This window comes from Hipposideros armiger, unplaced genomic scaffold (assembly GCF_001890085.2).
Source record: "Hipposideros armiger isolate ML-2016 unplaced genomic scaffold, ASM189008v1 scaffold_273, whole genome shotgun sequence".
Classification (NCBI taxonomy): Eukaryota; Metazoa; Chordata; class Mammalia; order Chiroptera; family Hipposideridae; genus Hipposideros; species Hipposideros armiger.
In genome coordinates this window covers 590,988-617,438 of record NW_017731623.1, presented here as the reverse complement: position 1 = coordinate 617,438, position 26,451 = coordinate 590,988, and the positions used below count along the sequence as shown (strand labels likewise).

At 40.2% G+C, this 26,451-nt stretch overlaps 1 protein-coding gene across 10 annotated transcripts in view; it reads left to right on the top strand.

Annotated features, from left to right (window-relative positions):
* SPHKAP (SPHK1 interactor, AKAP domain containing) overlaps positions 1–24,175 on the top strand; it is a 141,969-nt gene extending 117,794 nt beyond the window's left edge. For 4 of the 10 annotated variants that reach the window (XM_019657104.1, XM_019657106.1, XM_019657111.1 and 1 more), the window contains 6 exons: positions 9,722–9,907; positions 10,243–10,269; positions 11,715–11,801; positions 14,036–14,088; positions 14,180–14,364; positions 22,314–24,175. In XM_019657104.1, the coding sequence (XP_019512649.1) occupies positions 9,722–9,907; positions 10,243–10,269; positions 11,715–11,801; positions 14,036–14,088; positions 14,180–14,364; positions 22,314–22,457 (682 nt within the window). In that variant the 3' untranslated portion in view covers positions 22,458–24,175. Of the gene's footprint in view, positions 1–9,721; positions 9,908–10,242; positions 10,270–11,714; positions 11,802–14,035; positions 14,089–14,179; positions 14,365–22,313 lie in introns of those variants that run through there. The other 6 variants (XM_019657105.1, XM_019657107.1, XM_019657108.1 and 3 more) reach the window with 6 other exon arrangements.
* Positions 24,176–26,451: the final 2,276 nt, after the last annotated feature.

Sequence of the window (26,451 nt, the reverse complement as noted above, 5' to 3'; positions counted from 1 at the left end):
CCGGCGACTGATCTGCCTCGCCTGGGAAGAGCGCAATGATGGTGCCAACTTGGGCCAGTGAAGCAACGTCCTCCACAACTAGATTGAAGAACAAAACAACAGCAACTTGTCTGTTCCCCTTCCCCCAATTCCCCAAGCACTGTTCCTATCCCCCCAATTACCCAATAAAAATCTTTAAAAAAAAAAGAAAACAAACAACCTGATTTTTAAAAATGGGTGAAAGACTTGAACAGACACTTCATCAAAGAAGGTATACAGATGGCAAATAAGCATATGAAAAAAAATGCTCAACATAATATGTCATTAGGCAATTGCAAATTTAAATAACAATGAGATATCACTACTTACCTATGAGAATGGCCAAAATCCAAAACATGGACAATGCAAAATGCTAGCAAGAATGTGGAGCAAGAGAAAATCATATTTGTTGCTGGTAGAAATGCAACAATAGTACAGCCACTTTGAAGACAGTTTGGCAGTTTTTTACAAAAATAAACGTACTCTTATCATATGCTACAGCAGTCATGCTTCTTAGTGTTTACCCAAATAAGTTGGAAAATGTCTACACAAAATACATGCACACAAGATTTTATAGCAGCTTTATCCATAATTGCCAAAACTTGTAAACAACTAAGATACCCTTTAGCAGGTCAATGGTTAAATAAACTCTTGTACATCTAGACAATGGAATGTTATTCAATACTAAAAAGAAAACAAAACAAAACAAAAAAACATGACCTATTAAGCCATGAAAAAACACGGAGGAAACTTAAATGCATATTATTAAATGAAAGAAACCAATCTGAAAAGGCTGTATAATTCCAACTATATAACATCCTGGGACACATGCTGGGTCCATATGGACACAATAAAAAAGATCAGTGGTTACTAGAAGTCAGGAGGGAGGGAGGGGTAAATAGGTGGAGCACAGAGGGTTTTTAGGGCAGTAAAACTATTCTGTTGATACTATAATAGTGGATATGTGCCATTATACATTTGTCCACACCCATAAGATATACAACACCAAAGTGAACTCTAATGTAAACTATGTACTTTGGGTGATAATGATGTATCAATGTAGGTTCATTGGCTGTAATAAATATACCACTCTGGTATAGAATGTTGACAGTGGGGGAGGCTGTGCTGGTCTGGGGAAGAGAGGCTTATGGAAACTCTGTTCTTCCGGGCTGAATTTTACTATGAACCTAAAACTGCTCTAAAATAAACAAATAAATAAAGACCATTAAAAAAAACCCAAAAAACTAAAAATAAAGGCTAAATAGTAACTTTTTATACAAACATAATATTAGAGAATATAACACTAAGGTATCTGCACAAGAAGTGTTAATGGAAATTATTAGGCTGAAGGAAAATAATACTGATGGAAACTTGGATCCATACAAAGGAACAAAGTATTTCAGAAATAGTAAATATTTAGATAAATATAAAACACTTTTTCTTACTTTTAAATTTTATTTAAAAGATAATTATTTAAAACAAAAAGAAATAGTTTTATGACATATTTAGAGCTAAAACGAGTCAATTATAGCACAAAGAATGGGAGAAGGAAATGGAAATAAACTATTGTAAGAGTCTTCTACTCTATGTGAATTTGTATAATGTAATCTCAAGGTAGACTGTGATGAATTAAAGATGCACATTGTAAACCATAGAATAACCACTAAAAAGATAAAACAAAGAGCTATGCTAGTAAGCCAATAGTGGACTTAAAATGGAACACTAAAAGTGTTTTCAATTAACACAGCAAAATGCAGGAAAAGAGAGGAAAAGAAACAAAGAACAGAAGGAACTAATAGAAAATTATCAAGATGATATATTTAAATCAAATTATATTGATAATTGTATTAATTATTAATGGTCTAAGTACTCCAACTGAAAGGCAGAGATTGTCAGAGTGAATAAAAAAAAGCAAAACCCTACCATAAACTATAAGGAATGCATTTCAAATATATAGATACAAATAATTTTAAGTAAACTGATGCAAAAAAGAAATGAAAGATGGAGAATCTATATTAATATCAGACTAAATAGAATTCAGGACAAAGAATTTTATCAGAAATTAAAAAGGGATATTTCATAATAAAGACATAATAATTTAAATATGAAATCACCTAAATAACAGAACCTTAAACTACATGAAACAAAACCTGGTAGAGCTGGAAGGAGAAATAAACAAATTCACAATTATATTTGGAAATTTCACACTCTTTTCTCAGTAATTGATAGAATAATAGGCAGAAAATCAATAAGATATAAAAGACTTGAACAACATTTTCAGTCAACTTGATATAATATTTATTAAACACTCCAGCAACAGCAGCAGAATATACTTTTTAGAGTGCATGTAAAATGTTCACCATTATGGACCATAAGGCTATAAACCTAGTCTTAATACATTTAAAATGAATTGGAGACATTTCCTGAGATCCAAGATGGTGGAGTAGATAAACACTGTGCCTGCTTCCTTCCATGAACACATAAAAATTACAAGTAAATTATAGAACAATCAACCTGGAGAACCATCTGAAGTCTGGCTGAACAGAAGTTTTATAACTAAGGATATAAAGAAGAAGCCATGTAGAAACTGGTAGGAGGGGCGGAGATGCGAAATGGGCTGGCCCCAAACCTACGTGTGGCTGAGAAACAGGAGGGATATCTCAGCCATGGGGATTTCCCCCAGAGGAGTGAGAGACCCCAGCCCCAGACTGGCCTCCCCAGCCCAGAGTACTGGTGCTGGGAAGAGAAGCCCACATAAAATCTGGCTGTGAAAAACTGGAGATTCCGACCATCTGGGTGGGCTAGACGGCTGTGGGAAAACCAGATGGCCTCTTACACAGCCCGTGCATATACTCGCTCACTCCTAGGCACTCACCTTGGGCTCCGACAGAGGGACAGTAACTCTGGAGGCATTGGAGGCATCGGGGGACAGACTGAGATGAGGCCTGGAGGACAGTTTCCATTTTCCCTGTGTGGGGTCCTTTTCCCATGCAGCTGGCAGGTGGATGCCATCTTTTCTGTGCTTAACCCACCCCCAAAAGGCCAAATCTGAATCTGATTGGCCTGGTGAGCTGCGCTGCTCCAGCCTGCCGGCTCACGGGGATCCTGCTCCACCCAACTCGCCCAACACCTTAAGCGTTTTCTCCAAGAGCAGCCAGCCTGCCCAAATTGCACTCTCTCGGGAAACTATCAGAGTCTGCAGGACCCAGGCTGGCAGCAGATGGCCATGGTGTGCTCTGACACACCTGCTGAGTAGCTGCAGGCTCAGCACTGGCACCAAACCAAAGTCTACATTAACCTGTTGACCGCAATTCTTCCCACTTTACTGACTTCCTAAGACCCTGCCTCATCCAACTTGTGTACCACACGAGGTTTTATCAGGGACTGAACCTTAAAAGAGCTGGCAGGTGACAGCATGCCTCAGGATGACCTGGCATTTTGTGGAGCTACCCCAGGCCCAGTATTGGTGGCAGCTATTCTCAGCTCACAGCATGGCCTCTCCCATGCACCTCCAGATCCAGCACAGGCAGCAAACAACTGCAGATCACTTTGTATCTTCTACCAGGAAGTCCCTGGCTGGTCACAGGCAATGGCTGACCTGGATCTGCATCAGAGCCCCTCCCAAGAGGCCTCAGAACGAACATACTTAAAGGTTAGCTTCAGACCACAGCAGAGCACTGCCCAAGTAGCCCCACAAGCAACACATACAAAGGGTGGTCTCAACAGGTACCAGAGCCCACTGGAGCAAGTCCCACTCAGTAGGGTAAGCCCACACATAGCAGCTTATAAGCTATGGATGAATCCAAACCCCACAGCCAATCAGCCTGAGGATCAGTCCCACCCACTGACATGCCAATAGCAATCAAGGCTCAACTATGACTGGAAGGCACACAAAACCCACACAAGGGACACTCCTGGAGCACCTGGAACAGGTGACTAAGAAAACTGTGCCAGTGGGTCCCACAGAGCACCTACTACATAAGGTCACCCGGCCAAGACAGGGAGACATAGAAGTACTGCCTGATACATAGAAACAAACACAGATAGGCAGCCAAAATGAGGAAACAAAGAAATACATTCCAATAAAAAGAACAGGAGAAAACTCCAGAAAAAGAAGTAAACAAAATGGAGGCAAGCAACCTACCAGATACAGAGTTCAAATCAATGGTTATAAGGATGCTCAAGGAACTCAGAGAGAACTTCAACAAAGAGATAGATAGCATAAAAAAGGACATAGAAACCATAAAAAAAGAACCAGTCAGAAGTGAAGAATACAATCACTGAAATGAAGAATGTGCTAGAAGGAACCACCAGCAGACTAGATAATGCAGAAAATCAAATCAGTGATTTGGAAGACAAGGTAGCAGAAAACACCCAGTTAAAACAGCAAAAAGAAAAAAACATCCAAAAAACTGAGGATAGTTTAAGAGACTTCTGGGACAACATCAAGTGTAACAACATGCACATCGTAGGGGTACTAGAAGGAGAAGAGAGAAAGCAAGGGATTGAAGGCTTATTTGAAGAAATAATGACTGAAACCTTTCCTAACCTGGTGAAGGAAATAGGCATACAGGTCCAGGAAGAGCAGAGAGTCCCAAACAAGATGAACCCAAACAGGCCCACACCAAGATACATTATAATTAAAATGGCAACGGTTAAAGACAAAGAGAGAATCCTAAAAGCAGCAAGAGAAAGGCAACAAGTAACTTATAAGAAAGCCCCCATAAGATTGTCAGCTGATTTCTCAACAGAAACTTTGCAGGCCGCAAAAGTTTGGTACAAAATATTCAACATGACAAAAAGCAAGGACCTGCAGCCAAGGGTACTGTACCCAGCAAAGCTATCATTTAAAATCGAGGGACAGGTAAAGAGCTTCCCAGACAAGAAAAAACTAAAGGATTTTCTCACCACCACTGTTACAAGGAATGTTAGAGGGACTTCTTTAAGATAAAAAAAAGAAATTTTAAAATCAAGAATATGAATAATAAAATGGCAATGGCTACATATCAATCAACAATTACTTTCAATGTAAATGGATTAAATGCTCCAATCAAAAGACATAGGAGGGCTGAATGGATGAGAAAACAAAACCCTTACATATACTGCCTACAAGAAAAACACCTCAGATTGACACACACACACAGACGGAAAGTAAAGGGATGGAAAAACTTATTTCATGAAAATGGGAAGAAAAAAAAGAAAGAAAAAAAAAGCTGAGGTAGCAATACTTATACCAGAAAAAATAGACTTTAAAACAAAGTCTCTAACAAGAGACAAAGAAGAACCTAGTAATCCCACTTTTGGGTATTTATCCAAAGAAATCCAAAACACTACTTAGAGGGGACGTATGCATCCATGTGTTCATTGCAGCATTGTTTACAGTGGCCAAGATGTGGAGGCAGCCTGGGTGTCTGTTGATGGAAGAATGGATAAAGAGGTGGTGCCTTGTATACAATGGAATATTGTTCAGTCACAGAAGGGAATGGGTTCTCGCCATCTGTGGTGGAATGGTTGGACCTGGAGGGTATTGTGCTGAGTGGAGTTCAGACAGAGAAAGACAGAAGCAATGTGATTTTGCTCATATATGGAATCTAAAGAACAAAATAAACAAACAAGACAGAAACAAACTCATAGATACAGAAAACACTTTGATGGTTGCCAGGGGGAGGGGGTTTGGGGGTACAGGTGAAAAAAGTGGGAAGAGATTAAGAAGTACAAGTTGGTTGTTACAAACTAGTTATGAGGATGTAGGGTACAGCATAAGGAATATCGTCAATAATATTGTAATAACTATGCATGGTGTTAAATGGGTACCAGACTTATCAGGATGATAACTGGGATGGGAGTTGGGGGACAGAGTGTAAAAGGTGAAGGGATTAAGAAGTAAAAGTGATAGTTACAAAATAGTCATGGGATATAAAGTAAAGCACAGGGAATATAGTCGATAATATGGAAATAACTGTGTATAGTGCCAGGTGGGTACTAGACTAGTCAGAGGGATCACTTCTTAAATTATACAAATGTCTAACCACTATGGTATATGCCTATATTAATATAAAATAATATTAAATTTCAACTGTAATTGAAAATTTTTAAAAGGGGGGAAAATGTGAAGGGGAATAAGAAGTCCAAATTTCCAGGTATAAAACAAGTCATGGGGATGTAATGTACAGCATAAGGACTATAGTCAATAATATTGTGAGAGCGTGGTACAGTGTCAGATGGTTGCTGGACTTATCATGGTGACCACTTCTTTAGGTCTTAAATGTTGAAAACTATGGTGTAACCCTGAAACTAATATAATATTGTATGTTAGCAATATTTTTAATAAAAAGCTTTTAAAAAATTGAAATCCTATAGAGTATGTTCTCTGATCACCATGGAATTATACTGAAAATTAATAACAAAAAGATGTCTGGAAAATCCCCAAAAATCTTTAGAAATCAACAACATACTTCTAAATTATCCAATGGTTAAACAATAAGCCACAAGGGAATTTAGAATAACTTATGACTTGAACAAAAATGAAAACACACATATCAAAATGTGTGGGATATAACTAAAGCAGCACTTGGGGAAAGAAATTAATACCTTTAAATGTTTCTATTTAAAAAAAGGAAAATGATCTAACATCAATGATCTAAACTTCCACCTTAAGAAGCTAAAAAAAAAAATGGTGATCAAATTAAACCCAAAATAACATGAGGAAGAAAATAATAAAAATGAGAGCAGAAATCTATGATTACAAAAATAGAATAGAGAAAATCGAGGAAACCAAAATGATTTTTTAGTCTAAAGTTTGGTGAATAAGTACATGTTTATGCATTTAAAGTTGAACTAAAATATCTTAAATGTGTCAAGTTTCATCGTCATGATTTCCCCCTTCAGTAAACTTTTTACAGTAAATAAACTACTGCATGATCTACTGGAAAGAAGGCTTTTACTCTATTATGTATTTATTGTTATTGTTACCTCCTACCTATGACAAGTGATTCCTTTTTTCCATTTACAGTAATGACTCAATTTCTTTTCCCAATAAACATATTTAGGTTATATAAAGTAAACTGATTTAAAGAAGTGTTTTTTTTTCTTATAATATAGGAGGAATGCAGATCTGGCAAAACTCATGGCAGTGGTTTTCCAATAAATGAAGTCAGGGGAACACTGAGCTAATGATCACTGGGGTCCCTGCCAACTCAGAAATTCTAGTTTCATCTGATATCTTATCAAACGTGGCCTTTGAAAGCTCTGTGTGAACTGTAAGATCAGAAGAGGAAAAAAAGCCATGTACATACATCTGCATAACACATCTCTGCATTATTCATAAATAAACATGCAAAGCTATACATTTCTAAAGAAAAAGAGAACTAGTGCTTGTGATTATCACTATTCATTCTGAATTCCCCAGTTATGGTGCATGGAATATGAGATTTAGTGTAAATAGAGCATGAAATTGAGATAAAATACAATATACTGACAGGTTCATTTTTAACCTGGGTGCTCACTGTCAATCACTGAGATGTAACTTCTGCTTGAGTAAGAAATACACTGGAATAAATGTTCTAATGATATAAATTCCTAATTCAGTAAGAAATTAGTCCAGAAAATTAATTTTTAACTAAACAAATGGTTTTGGAGCCCTTTCCTTTGTGTTCAGTACTTGGCTTATTTCCACTTTATCTAGAAGTACGTATATTGTGTCCATCTGTCATCAATGAACGTTTCTTTCATTTGAACTTAACTAAATTCATTAAGGTTTCTTTGGCTGCATCCATTCTTTTCCTTTCTTCCTCCTCAATTTGGAAGAATATCAATATTTTTGAAAGGAAAGTCAAGCTTATTAAGGATCTCCTGTCACCAATGTTGGCAGCACATCACGCTAGAAACAGCCACACCTCAATACACACCTTTCATAATTCTGGAATGTTAGGGACCAAGTTACATGCATTAAATGATCTTTATTTTCTAATTTGTATCTTCCAAACCCCCTTGGGAGATGGGTATTATTTTCCTTGGAGAGGTTTATCGGCTTGTCCAAGTTGGATAGGTGACAGCTGGGTAGACCTGGAATCTATAGGCTGGAGAGTGGGAGCAGGGCTCCAAGTGGCCTGGTCTCTGACCAGCATTTGGTAAGAGGAAGCAACTGCGCAAGACAAAGCGGCAGGAAATCCCTAGCCCGTTGGAGAAACAGCAGATGGCTTTGTTGACTGAGTAATGACAAGAATGGAGGCAGACAAAACTGGACAGGCGGGGAAGGCCGTGAAGGACAGAGGCTAGCTTCAGGGAGCCCTTGGAGGTTTTTGACAAAAAATGGTCAAAGATGTGCCTTAGGGACATTAATCTGGCAGTGTGAAGAAGGTTTCGAGAGAGGAGGAACAGTTGGGGCCCAACTGTTAGGAGGCTGATACCGTATTGTCCAGCCAAGGAACAGCGGTGGTGAAATGCCCACGAGTCTCAAAACTCGAGGTCTAACATCTGGTACCAAGCCTCATTGCATCTTGGATAAATCCTAATCTACAGGAAACTTTTGAGGTTCCTTCCACATGTAAAATTCTAGCAATTTAGGAAGACCTAAATTAAGGTAACTTCATGCCCGTAGAGACAGAGATAAGTATGTGTGAGATACTTTAGAGCTGAAACTGAAAGAACACAGCAAATAATTGCACGTAAAGGGCAAGAAAGAGAAGTCAGAAGACTGCAAGATTTTAAGCCCAGACACTCAGAAAAATCAACGAAAATAAGAAACACAGAAAGGGGATGGGAGGGCAATTGGAATTTGTTCTAGATACACTGATTTTGAGATGGTAATGAGACAGATTGAATATGTTCAGAAGACCAGCTGACAAAAGAGCCCCAGAATCAAGACGAGAGGCCCTGGCTGGAGTTCAAACTTGGAAGCGATTTCAATAGGCAGGAGAGGAGACGAGGTTGCTTAGAGACAGCCTGGAAAGGAGGAGGGCCGTGAACAGTCAGAGCTGGCTGTAGCAGAGCTGTCACAGGGAAAACAGAGAACCAAGTTCCAGGCTAAAGTGTCCAGAGAGGCAGAAATTCAGGGGAGGCCAGGGAGGAAAGGTTTGAAGGAGAAAAGCCTGTCCGATCAAGGGTTAAATGCTCTAGACAGCACTAACCCAGAAAAGGGGCGCTGGTATAAATCAGCAGTTCCAAAGGGAGAAAATGGTGTAAAAAGGTGTCTGCAAGTGCAAAGTCTGTTTCGAGGCATCTCTAGGCGAAACCACCAGGACTGGGGTGGGCCTTTTTTCCCCAGCATGGCCCACGTACCGCTTGCATTAGAATCACGTGGGGCAGCTGTTTAAAAATGCCAGTTTCTGGGCCTCCCTGCAGAACCGCTGAATCCTCATCTCTGGGATGGCTGCTCTCGGTATCTTCAAATGCCACTGCCCCTCAATAATTCTTACATACGCAGGCCAGGGTGCTTCAATGTATTTTTGAGATAAATAGAGGGAGTCCGCAGAAAGAGAGCAAATGAAGAGATGGGAAAACGGATGGAGAGTAAGGCTGAAAAGGCAAAATGGGACCTAGGGCGCGAGCTGAAGTATTAGCCTGAAAGACAGACTCCACCTGGGTCTAGGACCTCCCGCCCACTCTGGCTGTGATTCATGCTCACTAGAGCAGCCAGCAAGGTCCCCGTGACACCTTCAGTTTTGTTCTTCCACTCTCGGTAATAACATGTTACCATCTACAGCAACAGCCTTGAGGCCAGAGACATACCAGAGGCTGAGGTCTCGACAGAAGGCAGAGCCATTGAGGAGGTCCCCAACCCTCCCGGCAGCAGTGGGGAGAGCACAGACAGCTGGTCCCAGCTCGCCAATGAGGAAGACAACCCAGATGACACCAGTAGCTTTCTGCAGCTCAGTGAGCGATCCATGAGGTACCTGCTCTTCACTTGTCCTCCCAGGAAAACAGGTCTCAACGCGTGAACCAGAAATGCATTGTAAATGGTTCTCTGCAAAGGGTCCCTATTAGCAAGTGCAAAACAGGAAAGCTCCCACGAGGTCAAGGTGCCTGCTTGTCCCGGTTTGTGCTGAGAGGTACCTTAATAGCCAATTGTGGCTTTGGTTACCTTGGCCAAGGTTAAAAGTCAGCTATGTTCCCTTCTCTGCAAGCCCCAGCTAATGCATTCCATGATGACAACTGTGACTTTTTAAATATGAGCTGCTATTACACCTGGTCTGTTTGATACTTTCTGGCTCATTTGTATTTCAGATGCAACCCAGGCTGGGTTTACATGAGGCAAGTGTTTCCACACTGTGTTGTGTTGTTTGGCCTGACTGTTTCTCTCCCCTGCTCTCTGTATTGTTGCTCTAGAAAAGCTAGAGAGGCGTTAACGGGAAGTCAGATTTGACTGGACCCCAGCCAGTCAGGAGATGTGAACTAAAAACCGTCCCTCTGTGAGGTAAAAATGAAAAGAATCTCCACATTTCTGCCCCAAGTCTTATTTGACACGAGACCAACAAGGCCGCAGACTTCCCAGAGAGGCCTGTTGACAGATGGGAGTCGGATGCATCCAGGCACGTGGCTCCTTGAAAATTTTGTTTCTGGCAGTTCAGTCCGCTCAGACTTAGGAAAGTTTCACAATGTTGAACAACTTGCCTACAATTTCAAAAACTAATGAGAAATGTTACAACGCAGAGAAAAAGGGCAAAGAAAATTTGAATCTTTGGATGTAGCAGATGTTTCTAGGGTTAACTAGCTCTAGTGCAATGTAAAGTCATCAGATTTCAATCAGTGACTCTACTTGTATTCAGTAGCAGACACGAAATCCAAGACAGGAATTTGAAATGGAGGGAGCTAGTTGGTTGGTTACTCACAGTACTCCCGAGGGAAGACTGTCTCTTACGACACATCAGCTTTCACCCTTTGGAAACCTACTTGGAAGAGACATCATTGGAACACAGAGAAAGTGTTAGGAAACTCAGTGGGTTTGGTGAAGTTGGATGCATTCCATTCTGCAAGTACAGACAGAGCCTAACAATTAGCTCAACTCTACAGTATTTCAATAAATGAGTTTCAAGCTGGTAACTAGACCGTAAGTTGATTGTGCAATCTCCATGATACATAAGGTAGCAGATGTTTCTCCTTCTCAAAGATTTTAAGATAAAGGAGGTATAACATTTGGGCATTCCCTAACTTTGTACCTGTGAATTCTGTAGTTCCATAAGGAAACAAGCCAGGTGCATAGCCTATGGACTGTCTCTCAGAAAAACCCCCTGAATGGCAAAGGGAAAACATGCATCTACTCACTGGTTTCTGTCAAAAGCAGGTAGATAAGCATCCCAGTATCTCATTCTCAGAAGCACCTTGGTTTCTGTGGGTATAACCCAAGGAGTCTTTTGCTGATAGATAAACATCCTCACTGTAACCAGAATGTGAAAAAAAGAAGTCATGCTGATTGTCACCCACTAGGTGTGATCTATCAAGTGTGACACCGCTGCAAAAATTAGAAAACATTGATGATGATAATGATGATGATGATGATTGGCTTGAGCCAAAAATGTCTTTTGTTATGTTTTCCCCTAATTTGATAAGAAATAAATATCAATTGAGGAGTCCTAGACACAAAGCAATATTCTTCCCGGGGCTAAGGGAAGGACCCCTGAGCACAGTGGACTGTCAGTGTCAGCAGTGTGGCCAGGTGGTGGAGACTGGCATTAATATGTAAACTTTTGCTTTGTCAGCAATGGCAACAGTAGTGCCACTAGCAGTCTTGGCATTATGGATCTGGACATTTATCAGGAAAGCATGCCACCTTCTCCCATGATTCAGTAAGTAGTCACTGAGGTGCAGTGTTGTGAGACTGGCCCTCCAATCCCATCGGGCAATCCATTGTGATCATCCAATGCCCAACCGCTGATCTCATCATGTCTGTACGGCCATGGTTCCCCCGGCATGTGTGGTTCCATGTCCCTGGAGCAAGGACTCAGCCTAGGACAGCCCCCGCCTGCCACCGCCTGCTTTCTGGATTTCAAATCTGACCCCTACAATGCAGTCATTTCAGATAAAGCGCATCCCGTAATTAGAAATATACATCATTTTACCCAGTTGGACACAGAGAAACAAAAATCCACTTACATCAGACCCTGCCAGCCAGCGAAGACCATTGTCCAACAGATTATAGTGTGAATGGCGTTTCCTTTGCTTGTAACAACCTGGAATCATCACTACTAAGTGTGTCGAACACCAATGGTGCCATGATAGACGGATGTCATTCCCACACTAACTCTGCTCCCTACACAATGAGGTCCTTTTAAAAGAGCAAGGGGAAAAGGCACTTAGAAAAGCACTACAGGTATGACATGAAATATGGCGTAGAAAGGGAGAGCAACACGAGGTCAGGACTGCATCTAGAAATTGTGATTCTTCTGGAAAATTAAATGAATCTATTTTTTGACCTATGACTTAGCTGGTTATTTGGAGATTTCTAAAATTTCAGAAAAATGAAAGTGAAGTCTAAGAAAAATTGGCTCCCTGACCTACTTCCTCAATTACTCTCTATAGCTAAAGCATTTCTGCTTCCTATGTGATCAGGTGCCGTGCCTGTGGGAGCACTCCTTAGTGACTGGAGGTAGCCAGGAACCCTTTCCTGCTGCACAGGTTGTTATTCACAAGTAGAGATACACACACACACACATTATTTTGGGGGAACGGGGGGGTGATATTTTGGTTTTTAAAAGGAGGACCAAAAAAAACAAAACACATAGAAAAACTACTTTGAGAAAAATTCCTTTTTTTCCTTCAGGAAACATTTGTGTAGCTACTTTTTCCATCTTTCTCCATGGAGAAAGCCTCCATGGTATGAGCCTAGGACCCCACAGATGATATGCATTCAGGGGAAACCAATACCACAGACCATAGCATGATTGGACAGCAATATAATAGCAGAAACTGTACCTACCACGTGCCATTTCACTTATGCCACTCGCATAGAGATCTAACAGAAAACAGAGACCCTTAGGAAAGTTTCTGTTCTTCAATATAATTATTAGGTATGTGTGGAGAAAGAACTACACTCCCTGAAAGAATAAATTCCATTGTATTCCTAATAACAGTAACATAAAATATAAGGGAGATCTTAGCAGTAACGTAAACTATAAGGGAGAATCTCCTCTCGTAATAATACACATTTTTTAAGAGCCCCTGTACTTTAATTTTTAGACAGGACAAAAATATAGGACAACCACAGGCGTCCCCAAATGGTCACTTCCTTTCAGCTGTTGGGACATATGTTCTCCTTTTGAAAGCTTTTGCTGAGTTCTCCCACTATATTCAAGGCTCCCTAATAAGTACCCACCATATGAAAACACCTCAGACATTGAACATTACCAAACCTAATGAAATATTCACATCAGTTATGAGTCTCTACGTCTAAACCACCTCCAGCCTACTACATCCTCCTGATAAAAGGAAAGAAAAAGAAAAATTTCAACTAACTGAGATTGTGGTACAATTTAAGTTCTGCAGTTCACTGATTATCTTTTCCTTACTTCAGATCAAAGAACCATACATAGGTAGAAAAAAGATTGTCCTAGGCTAAAATGCAAATTTATGTTGCTATCATAGTATAGAGAAGAAAAATCATTGTGTCAAAATGGAAACATATGATTCTTTAAATGAAGAGTAAAATACAGAGGAAGGATAAATCCTCAAATGAGAACTAGTTACCTACATAACCTCTCCTTGAATGTTCAAACCTCTAAAGGTTTATGGGAAGGAGATTAAGAACAATAGAAGGAAGCTTCTCTCAGCGTCTCCCACACCAATTATCCCAACTAAAACCATGCAGTTTATCGGGCCTTTTTTTTTTTAGGGGCAGAATATTTGTTGACAAGCCCATAGTCCTACATGAATAGCCAATTTGGAATTTCCCTAGTAGTACTTCACTCTGTGAAATCAATAAATACAGAAGCTTTTAGATCAATAAAGCCCATCACCTCATCTTCCATTTACAGCTTACCCTTCCTAAATATTACCAACCATATACTGTTGTTTTCTCCCAAAGTGAATTAGTAGAAGAAAAGGAGATTCTTAAAGGACAGTCAGAAAACATGGAGGGTAAGCCACGTTCCCATAACTTTGACACACAATTTGTCTGCGTCTCCCTGTGGAAAGCATCGTAAGGCTGTGTGGTTGTGTCTGTGTTCAGAATTTGCCTCTGGAGCACCCGCGGGAGCCGCCAGCCGCCAGGGCAGCCTGCTGGTGATCAACTTTGACCTGGAGCCGGAGCGTCCTGACGCCGAGCTTCGGGCCATGCTGCAGTGGATCGCTGCCTCGGAGCTCGGGATCCCTACCATCTACTTTAAGAAATCTCAGGAAAACAGAATTGAAAAGGTATCATGTCCCCATGTGGATGTCAGTCAAGCTTGTGTTTTTATCAGTGCTGGAAACTCAGTCAATGCCCAGCGAACCCATTGGAATTTGAATTTGAATTATTTGTTCTTCACTTTTCACCTTCAAGTTCCGACTAGAACTTTGACAACTTCCACCCGCAGAAATACAGTCATGTTACTGTTTCTTTGCCCCTCGGTTTGTCTCAGCTAGTTGGGGACAAGAAAGTAAATCGGGGAGATGGGAATTCTTTTAAAGACTCTGTTTTATATATATATATATATATATATATATATATATATATATATATATATATATATATATATATATATTTCCTTGCTCTGAAACAAACCTCTTCATAACACTAGTTTAAATAAAAAGTCAAAGGAAAGGCTTGATATATATACCAGAAACCAAAATGAGGCCACACTGATATTTAAAACAGTTTGTGGCATGTTTCCAAAGGGAAGGCATTTCTAATTCCCCACCAAGCAGGTTTGCAGGAGGCCAGCTTTCTCATTAGCATTCTCCACCTTCTAGAAATACAAAGCTGGGGAATAGACCCTTGGCCAACATCCTGCCTGGGACAGCCTACCGTTCTCCACCATCTGAATCTAGGGATTAGCCTCTGCTTTGAGTGAAGAATCATGACTGGTTCACTATTTGATAAATCCTCCTTCCATCTTACCACCCAGCTCACCCAGTGCAAAGGATGGAGTGAAGGGCACTCCACATTTGACCCCTCTTTGCCCTGGGGAATAGAACAAGAACTTTCCAGGGAAAGTACACTCTTAAGATTCCTGGAAAAATGAAAGACAGGTTGTTTTCCAATGTTATCTTCAGAACATTACATAGTGAGTTTTCAGATGGCCTCTTACTAGATTTTTATATAACCCACCATTTTGAAGAAGCAACATAATGATCTATGTGAATATATGTCTCATAAATCCGCATCAGGTAAAAGGATAAGGGATGTGTCATTAACACCTTGATTTTGTAAATCATACTCTGATTTGGTATTTATTTATCCCCACTAATTTTTCAGTTCTCAAAGACAATGCCTGTCTTTGCTCATAACTATTTTTCTGAGAAAATAAATGTTCTACCAGTGTCACCAAGAAAAAACCATTAAACTGGGCCGGCTGAGTGGCTCAGTTGGTTAAGAGCTCGCTCAAGAGTTTGAGCTCTGAGCAACAGCGGTTCGAGTCCCGGTCCAAGCTTAGTTGCTGCTGAGCTGCCAACGGGTGGCAGGATGGCTCAGCTAAAAAAAAAAAAAAAAGAAAAGAAAAAACCATTAAATGATGTTTCAACTTATTCAATTTAGCATCAGCTCAAAAACCTTACTTCCAAGTAATGTAATTTTAAGAACTAAATCTTCTAGTTTTGTTTTTTTTCTTTTAGAGTCAGTTAAGGCTTTCTGCACATAGTGGTCAATCCATAAACATGCACTGTTTGTGACAGAACTGGTTAAATAAAGCCATTGGTTAAATTGGTTAAATAAGCAAAATTTTGACATCCCTTCTATTATCAATAGTGCATTTGGAGACTCCATGCTGATTGTTTTTGAATTAGGTAGTTAAGTGGCCAACTTTAAGTTGTAGAAGAGGGATTGTGGCCTCCCACCCAGGGAGCTATGTCACACAAGAGTGTCATGTCTCATTACTCCTCATCAGCTGTGAGAAGGTTAAAGAAACATCTCCATCAAGTTCAGAAATGTCATTTTCCCACCATCACTCTAGTATTAAACACCATTCACAGATGTATACACTGAGTCTCTATTTGTGTGAATTCTGAATTTTTTTTGGATAAATTAATTTAGCCAACACGTCTCCCTTACGGTGTTCCCAACTTATGAATGCCCCTGCCTTGTGAAAATGCAGGCATGGGCTCCACGGGACAGGGGACAGAGAACATCGTGAAGGTATACTGAAGCAGCTCACCTTTTTTACCATTGACCTTGGAGTTGAAGGGCCCTTAAAATCAGCTTAAATCAAATTCCAGCCCTAGTTCAACTCAAAAGGCAAACTCCAAACATTATGTGTGCCTAATATTCAGAAAAAGAAAGCCTTCATTTTCAAGCTTTCTTTTTCATTGTTTTGTCCATATATTAAAATGCTAAGTTCACTTAAAATTTGCATTCAGAATATTCACCAAGCATTTTATTGAGCATGTGCAACATGCCTGGCACTTTTCTAGGTGCTGGGGATAAAGAGAACACAAGAGATAAAATTTCCTACCCTCTTGGAGTTTACATCCTAGTTCAGGAAGGACCCAAGATAGGGAGAATATAAACCAAGGGAGGTTCAGTTTGTAAACAGCAACCTTGAAATACGATGGGAAATTACTCTGGACAAGGGAGATGAGAAACACACTGAAGCGGTATTTCTTAGACTGTGACTATTAGCCAAATACACAGAATCACTTGGGACATTTATTTGCAATTCATATTCCTAGGGCCCTTGCTAGGAACAGGCCCAGAAATATTAATTTTTTTGTAACTTCCCTCAAGTGCAGTGATGCTGATGAACAGTAAAGTTTGAGACCCCCTTCCATAAGAAATATCCTGAAAGAGAAGTAGAATTTGAGGTGGATTTTAAGTATGCTACATTCCAGGACAAAGATTGCTGAGAAGCCTAATGCCTGATCTAAAACAGTTTGTAAATTTAATTCACAATGACCTCGACATCAGTTAAATTTAATCTACTTAATTCAAGGCAGAAAAAAGAATCATGAAAGCAATTGGTTTTTAAAAAAAAAAATGTCACCAATTGGCTAACTGTCCTGCTTTTTGGATCTAAAACATCATTGTTCTCCAGCTCTTTTTCTTCTGTTTAAATTCAATGAGCCTCTGTGAGCTCAAGTGGGCTGATGAGTGGCCTCACAGCAGACCAGGGGCCTTTCTTATTTTAAGCCTGCCTTGAGAATTCCTCCCTTTTCTTGGAAGCAGTGCATAGAACAGAGGAAAGAGAGGCGACAGATGTCCCATTACCTTCCGAAGAAAGGGGGTGTCCGAAAACAAGTAGCCTCGCCCTGATTACCTTATTCTATTCCACATGCAAAGTGGTGGAAGGAGAATAAGAGAAATTATCAGTGGTATTGACTGTTAACCTCACTATTTCAAAAACCCTTAAAGTCTCAGCTTTGAAGAAGTAAAAGAAGGAAAACTAAGGAAGAATTAGATACCATCTTAGCCAAAATACCATGGACTGAGTGGCTTAAACAACAAATGTTTATTTCTCACAGTTCTGGAGGCTGGAAATGCAAGAACAATATGTCAGTAGCTTTAGTTCCTGGTGAGGACCTTCTCCCCAGATGTGTCCTCACATTGCAGAAAGAGAGAGAGTTCCCTTCTTTGTCTTCTAAGAACATAAATCCCACCATGGGAGCCCCATCCTCATGAACCCATTTTTCTCCCAAAGGCCCCACCACCCAATGCTATCACACTGCAGGGTTAGGGCTTCAACATAGGAATTCTGAGGGTACCCCAACATTCAGTCCATCATATACATACTAAGTCTCTTCATTTGTAAACATAAGACATTGTCTTGATCGGAACCCTTTAGTCATGGTTCTCAAACTGTGTGTGCTAGAATCACCTGGGCAGCTTTTGTAGACCCTCGAGCTCTGGCCAACTAAATCAGAATCTCCTCTTGTGTTGAAACCTAGGCATTGGCGTTTTCCAAAGGCCCTTCCCTGCTGGTTTCAGGGTGAAGCCAAGGCTCCACAGGCCACAATTGCAGGAGCAGTGTAAAGACCAGCTCACCTGGGCTTAGTGAAATGGTATTCTGCCTTGGAGCAAAGGAAGGTAGCTGCCTTCAGAAATCTATTTTGAAGGTTTCCCCAAAACCAGACAGTCTGCAACAGCTCCCACAGATTCCACCATATAATTGGTAAACAATTAATCTAATTTAGTAAATGCACCTGAGAATATAAAAGATATTTTTCTTCAAATGAATCTACCAATGATATACCATCACATGATGTAAATTCTTCTATTGGGCTCTCGGAAAAGTCATGATGCATTTTTGCAGTGAAAAACAGAGAAAAAAATACGTCATGACTTTTACAACAACCCAATAGATTCTTAGTACAACACATTTGTTCCAGGAAATGCCAACTATGACATACGAGTATATGAAGGGAATCTAATTATTATTGATGCAGAAGTGGCAGGCAATGAAAACTGTTGACTTATTTTTCAATGAATTGAAAGCTGATAATGAAATGACCAAGGCACTAGCCTGGGCAGGTATGGCAAAGACCTAGGACCCGCTACTGTTTGGAATGTGATTTTGAAAGGCTATGGTCATGAGCTAAGAATGTCCTTTTCTGGCTTCTTCACAATCTTAGCTTCCTTTTAATCTAGAAATATTTGTAAATGAAGGAAGAAAAAATAGTAGACAACCTTCCTGCTTGTCAGCCCCACAGATGTTTCAAGGTTTCGATGTCTGAGATGACGTCATCACTACCATCAGAGCAGGCTATATTTAGTGGGACCCGGTTATTTTTAAAAGCTTTATTATTGGGATATCGGCCTGGATTTAGAAATCGTGAGACAGATCCTAGCCTGTGACCATTCCACAAGCTACTGGCAGCTTGCCCTCCCTGGAGGGGCATTTTGACAACTTTGGGCCAGTCATGACATCCTGTGGTCATCACCACATTGGGAGACTCTGCTTCAGCAGGTCCCAGAGAGAGGGAAAGAAGTGATATTGGATGGACTTCAAGAAAGAGCTGAGGCAGAGAGCCTTCTGGGAAGGGTTTGGCAAATATTGGCATCTGCCCTTGAGCTGTGATTCTCTTTTAGAACAATGACTCAGAGATAAAAGTTGGGAACCAGGATTTACAGAAAGAAAAATGAAAGGAGCTATGGCTAATTTTATATTTCTGTGGACTTTATATTGACTGTCTCTTTATAAGACATTTTAAGGGAGAGGAGACAGCCACCCTCAAGAGATGTGTCTGGCCTAAGGCCACTGGTGACTACTGAGGGAAATCTTGAAGAGAAGTAAGCAACTTATGAGCCTCTCTAAGTGGGACCTCAAAAACTTGATGTTTAAACCTTCTGCACCAAGAACACTGTCTTTCTAGACTTTCAATAAAAGCTTAAAAAGTCTGATTAATTAAATCATGCAAAGACATCCTAGCCTTTCTCCCCTTTTCTCTGATGCCTCATGTTTTTACTGGTCTGTCCCATAGAAAACATGCCTCAGGTCACTTATAAGCACCAAGACATAAGTAACAGCTTATGAAATTATTTTTATGCATTTTCATAAAATACTAATAGCTGCTGGGAATGTTCCCTTATCTGAGGGTATTTGCATTTTAACCAAAACCTTAACCTAAAGCATTAAGCTCTCTAAAATTTCAGGAACCTGATAGACAGGAAGCCAGAGAGGATTGCCAGGAGTCCTAGACAACTCATAGTCCCTGAAATTCTATCACTGAGATCAATGTAGCTGAACGGAGCTAACCTTCCGTTGCTGTTGTACTGAGCAGTGAACAAATCCTGGCTATCCCAACCCCACAGTGTCCACTCTCGGTCACTGTGCAATACGAGACATGCCCCATGACCAGCTTTTATTTTGCTCCCTGCCCACTGCTCTTGCCAGATCTAGGCTCTGTTCAGCCTTTTCCCTGATCCACAGCTTCCAACCATTTTTGTGGTGCATTCTATCAATAGAACATTATTGAGTAGGCAGCCCTAAGATACACACATTTATTCTTTAATCACACATGTGCAAATACATTGCTTAAAACTCAAGAATGAGGGGTGGCTGGTTAGCTCAGTTGGTTAGAGTGCAGTGCTCATAACGCCAAGGTTGTCAGTTCAATCCCCACATGGGCCACTGAGATGCGCCCTCCACAACTAGATTGAAACAACTACTCAACTTGGAGTTGATGGGTCCTGGAAACACACATTGTTTCCAATAAAATAAAGTTTAAAAAAAAATTAAAAAATTGAAAAAAAACCCTCAAGAATGAATGGCTAGACAATGTTTATGCACAATGATTCTGGATGTCACTCCATATTTCAAATACTCTTCTTGATCATTTTGAATGCATTTGCCTTACATTAGGTCCTTCATTCCTTCTGTCACTCAGCAAATATTTATTGACTACCTATCAGGTGCAGGTACAAGATATTTAAAAATGGCTAAGATGCTGCCTTCCCTGGAAGACTGCAATCTGTAACATAGTTGCCATCAGCCTGTCATCTGTCTTTTTTCTTACATCATCCTAAAACTCTTTGACACAATGTTTATGTTTCCATGCATTAAAAGTTAAGTATTTCATTCTCCAGCCAAGAAAATTGCTGTATTCTGATTAAGCCAACACAAGCCGAGTGAGTACAATAAAGCACTGATTTCTGTAACTGTGCAAACAATTGGTGCCATCACAGCTGGGAGAAGAAACGTAATTTAATAGTAGTTCTTTATAAGACAACTTCTCGGTAATTGAAATGGATTAACACATTCAAGCTGGAGAGAAGGGCAAAAAAGGACAGAAATTAGCATTTCAGTTTCTGGCTGATCTTAAAAATCTGAGCAAACACAAAAATAGCACAGCAAAAAATCCTAGAAGGAAACATTGAAGAAATAGTAACTGAACCACAACCCTCATCTTCTTTACAGGTCTTTGTTCGTCATAAAACTACCACATTCCCAGCCTGTCCTCTTCTTCCTGTGATCCAAATAAGTATCACTGCTGACTCATCCTACCACCGAAAGGCAGCAGGGTGCTGGGGTAGAAACAGCACTGGGCTAAGGAGAGTTAGGAAACCATGCATCCTATCACCAGCTTTTCATCTCTTAGGCCCTCAGTGGTTCATCTGTTAACGCCTACTTCACAAGGGGGTTGACAGAGCTGAATGAGATCACATGCACAAAAGTATTTCCTACAGTTAGCTCTTTAATAATTGTTACTTTAAGGAGTTTGAGAGGCCTTCACACTGGGCTTCCCCCCAAAGTTTCCTGAAGGGAATGATCTATAATGATTCCCCCGCCTTCTGACACCTGAGCTCACAATTCACCAGCAGTCAAAACTTTCTAAGGAACAGACTCACAAATACAGAGAACAAACTGAGGGTTGCCAGAGGGTAGGGGAGTTGGGGAGCTGGCTAAAAAAAAGGTGAAGAGAGGAAGAAAATTGGTAGTTACAAAATAGTCACGGGGATGTAAAACATAGTATAGGGCATATAGTCAATAACGTTGCCACAACTAACTATGGTGCCAGTTGGTACTAGATTAACTGGGAGATCACTGCATTAATTATGCTGTTTGCCTAAAACTAATATAAAATAATATGGAATATCAACTGTAACTGGAAAAAAAAATAGATAAATAACTTTTTAAAAATAGATAAATAACTGTGGTCTACTGAAGCCAGCAGCAATAATCAGAGTGACTAATCTAGGTTAGTTTCCTCAGTTTTTTCTTTTTCTGTTACAATGGAAAGCCAGCTCTTTTGGTGATGGGGGAGGGGACTTTTCAAGATGGAATGAGAAAGCAGTTGGTGACCTAACCCAAAAGCTTAGCACTTGATTTATTTGGCCTAAATATGCACATCCAAATGAGAGATTATTTGTGACACACATAGAAGGGATTGGGAGCCGCACAATACAGTCTGGTCAGAGAAAGCCCAATCCAGAGAAAAGCAGAGCTGAGGAAACTCTTCAAATACCTTAAAGATATTTCAGACTCTTGAAAGAATTCCATTAAGTCTCTCACAATCAATGAATGGCAACTGCTGCGAGGAAAATTCCAGCTCAGTGGAAAGAACTGATGCTCTGATCTGTCTAGAAAGAAAATAGACTGTCCTGAAAAATGACACCATGTCACCAGAGAAATTCAGAAACAGCCTGGAGAGCCACTGGCTTTGGAAGGCTGATTCAATGAGATGACTGAGGATCCTCAGTGATATGTCACTCCTAACTCTGTGCTCTCCTTTAGTTTCTAGATGTCGTGCGGCTGGTTCATCAGAAGTCCTGGAAAGTGGGGGATATCTTTCACGCCGTGGTTCAGTACTGCAAAATGCATGAGCAGCAGAAAGATGGGACGCCGAGTCTCTTTGACTGGCTGTTGGAACTGGGATAAAGCAGCTATGTCCTGTTGAGTATTCCTTTCCTGTATTCCAGCTTAGATTACAGTGATTTGCTCTAAATGCTCTCAACTTCCTCAAAACATTGCATCACATTAGCAGAGCTATAAAAACAACCTGCAGCTCAAGACTATTGCACATGGAATAAATCCGTGGAAAAAGAAAATATTGACCTGTACAAGTCAATACATCCGGTAGGTGAGTTCAAAAGAGCTTGTATTGGAATGGCTGGGAAAACAGACACTTAATGGGCCTCAAATTAAAAGCTCATAGCTAGGCCCGAACTCTAGGAAAGATGCTCTTGCATATTTTTAATAATATAAAATATGTAATGTCTCCAATTATGTGAATCAACTGGAAACAAAGTCACTGGTCAAAAAAGTTTTGTAGACTGTGCTGCCATCTCTATGCTACTTTTTTGAGCAGGTTAAGGGGCCATTAGCCCAGGTGAACACTAAAGATTTGGATAAGAAATTTCCGGAATTTTAATATAAAAGATTTCCACTTTCAGGTCGGTATCAGTGGATATTAACAGAAATGCAAGTGTATTATCAGCGTCCTCTACTGCGGTGATTTTATGTATTCACTACAACCCACTGACAAATATTCCACATCTCCCCAACAATATCTGGGTTTCTAGCTCAGCAGACAACTATTGGTGTTCAGTTGAGAGGGTGAAAGATCGAAGGCTGTCTTGTTTCCATCTCTGTATTACTTGGTTAACATGATTACAGAATTCATACCCTAAAGGCAAGCTGTCTTTTGAGAGAAAATCCGCTTGTGTATTAAATTATATAAAATATAAACTTTCATTTTATTTTTATTGTAAATTATGAAGAGATTGTTATCTTAAATAATATATTAAGCTAGTTTAGAGGTTTATAAAATATGAAGAGATTTTTGTCTTAAGTCACATATTGACGCTTGAGCTCAACGATTTCATTATAATTGTGTTGGGACCCATATGGCAGACCTGCTGCTTGGAAGACATTCATAATGATGGATGCAGGATTTGACAGAACCAGTTAGGAACATAGACTCACCTTGATTTAAAGATATTTGTATTTAATTTGGTAAAGAGAAAACCTTATCTCATTCACATATTTTAATAACAGAGATTTAGTCTTTTGAAAAATGGAAGGATCTAACTTCTCCCTAATAAGTCTTCTTTCCTTTCAACTAAATGAGCTGCACTGGCTTTTATTTTCTTGACCAAAGAAGATGTTTATTAAAGATTTCCTGGAACACTATGCTTTAACACTATTTTTAAAGGTTGGGAAGTAATTTTAAATGTGAACAAGGCCCAACATCAACAATGCTGGGCTGTGTGTCGTCCACATCTTCAAATGTCAAGAAAGTTTCCTTATGAGCCACACCTCCCTCCCACCACCCACCCCAGGAACCCATCCAGTCCTCATTGGGCATTTATTATAGAAATAATCCAAATTTAGGTTATATGGGTAATTTGATAATCAAATGTCAAATATTAAAATGTATCCATCATCTCAAGCTGAAAGTTCTTTGTGCTACTGAATGGAAAAGGATTTATTTATTTTATAAACTATCCCAGAATATTGTGTGTAGACTTTTGTTGTGCTTGAATGAATGTTTACTTATACTACAAAGCACAAACACTGAATTGTAACCATGTGATGAAGCTATGTGTGTTGTACTTAACGTTGCCAATTAATCAATAAATTTTTGTTGCTGAATAGTTGGTCATTTTTTTTTCTCCAAGAGTTTTAAGCCCCTCATGGAAAAACTAGTCACAGTGTGATTGGATAAAGATAGATATACCCCTTAGACAAGTTTTTCTGTCCCACTTTTGGATTTTGAATAAACAAATATTCTTTGATTAAATTTGTTAGGATCAATACTCATGTAAAGCAGCATTTCTCAACCTTGGCGCTATTGACATTTGGGGCTGGATAATTCTTTGCTGCAGAGGGTTGACCTGTGCACGGAAACCTCTGGATTCTACCCACTAGATGCCAGTAACCACTTCCTCCCAGTCATGACAACCATAAATGTCTCCCAACATTGCCAAACGTCCCCCCGGGGAGCACAATTGCCACTGGTTGGGTACCACTGGTTTTTTTGTTTTTTTTTTTTTTTTAAGATTTTTATTGGGGAATTGGGGGATGGGAGCAGTGGTGGGGAATTGGGGGAAGGGGAACAGACAAGTTGCTGTTGTTCTGTTCTTCAGTCTAGTTGTGGAGGACCTTGCTTCACTGGCCCAATTTGGCACCATCATTGTACTCCTCCCGGGCAAGGCAGATCAGTCGCCGGCTTCTGGACGGCCGTTCACTGCGTCTGCTGGCCGCTCACGCTGGCTGCTGGCTACACACGGTAGCCCATGGCAATCCACTGCCACAGGGGCTGCAGCCTACGCCGTCGCCAGCGACTCACGGCAGCCAAGCTCCAGATTGAGATGTTGCTCAGCATCTTAGCTGTGGAGGGCAGTGTCACTGGCCCTCATATGTGGGATCCAAACCGGGGCCCTCTGGTGTCCCAAGCCAGTTCTTAACCATTGTGCCACTCAGCCGGCCCAGGGTACCACTGGTTTAAATAATGCGTTGAAGGGGCAGAGCTTGAGGCTCTAGGAGGCGTAGCCCCTCATCTGGAAAATCCCAGTAGGAACCTGAAAACAGCATTCTTCCCCCACCCTTCTAAGACCCACGGGCTGTAATCTTTACAGTAAGTTAAAGGGACAGGAGAAAAAGGCACAAGACAAACAAGTAGTCTTCAGGCCTGGGGCTAAACCGCCCTAGAATCAAGTAAACTAGAGCTAAACGTATCAGACTTAGAGCTAGATGGATCAGTGCTCTTTGAAGTTAGGGAATAAATTATTACAATTTATGCACAGAAGGCATTGAGACTCCTGGGTGCTTTATTCGCTAATGAGAAGGCATGAAAATGCTTACGTAAAGAAGAATTCTCTAATCAGCCAAAACATGGATTCCTTTACAAGCCCATTTGCGCCATTCATGAGGGTTACTCTGGCCTACTGCTTCAAACAACAGGACAATTATTTTAATCCTAGCACTATTTTTAGTGAGAAAGGCAGTAGGCCACATCTTAACCTTTTATGAAACTCATACAAACGTCTAACAATGCCTCGCTAAATTAGATCAGTTATTTCTTCCTTCATTTTTCGTATTTTATGATCTTCTTTGGAAAATGAAGTTCAGGGATGAACTAGAAAAAAAGCAGTTATAGTCCTAGCTGCATGTGCTCTCTGGCATTACTAAATGTTCTGAAACATTTTGTTTTGTTTTTTAATATAACAAAGTATGTGGATCACTTGGTCTATGAGATGACTTCCAACTGGAACATTCTACAAATTGCTGTTTGGCAGAGAGAAGGGTAAAGGCGATATCAGTGCACGGAGCAAAGCAGCTCTTTGAAATTCAAAGTCTCAGGAAAATAAAGATTAAAAGAGGCCTCTTGTTTCTCTGTGTTTCTTCATTGGTTGGGACAAGAGACAATCCTCGACAAAGAGGTGTGGAAAAGTTTCAGAGTATTCAGAGAAACACACAAAAATGTAGTTACAATTCTTAACATTTATGTGGTAGAGGCTTTTTTGAAAAATCTGAGGAAAATTGAACATACATAGAATTCAGGGATGACCAGTACCATTCCAAGGGAACTGTCCATGCCATTTTCAAAATCCTGCTCTAGATCCTACATTTCCAAGAAGTAGAGCCCACGTCTTCTTTATATTCTATCCCTTTCTAGACCCTACCTCTGGTGCCTAATCAATCTTGGTACTTAATGGGTCCTCAATACATGTTTGTTTAAAAAAACAAACCCACTCTCCAGGAGCTTGTGTATTTGTGAGTAAAACATGTCAAAATGGTCCAGTTCTAATTCAAAACATTGCTAATTTAAAAGCATTTTTGCATAAAACATGTTCTTATCAGAGAGAGAGAGATAAGAAGAAAGAAAGAAAGAAAGAAAGAAAGAGAGAGAGAGAGAGAGAGAGAGAGA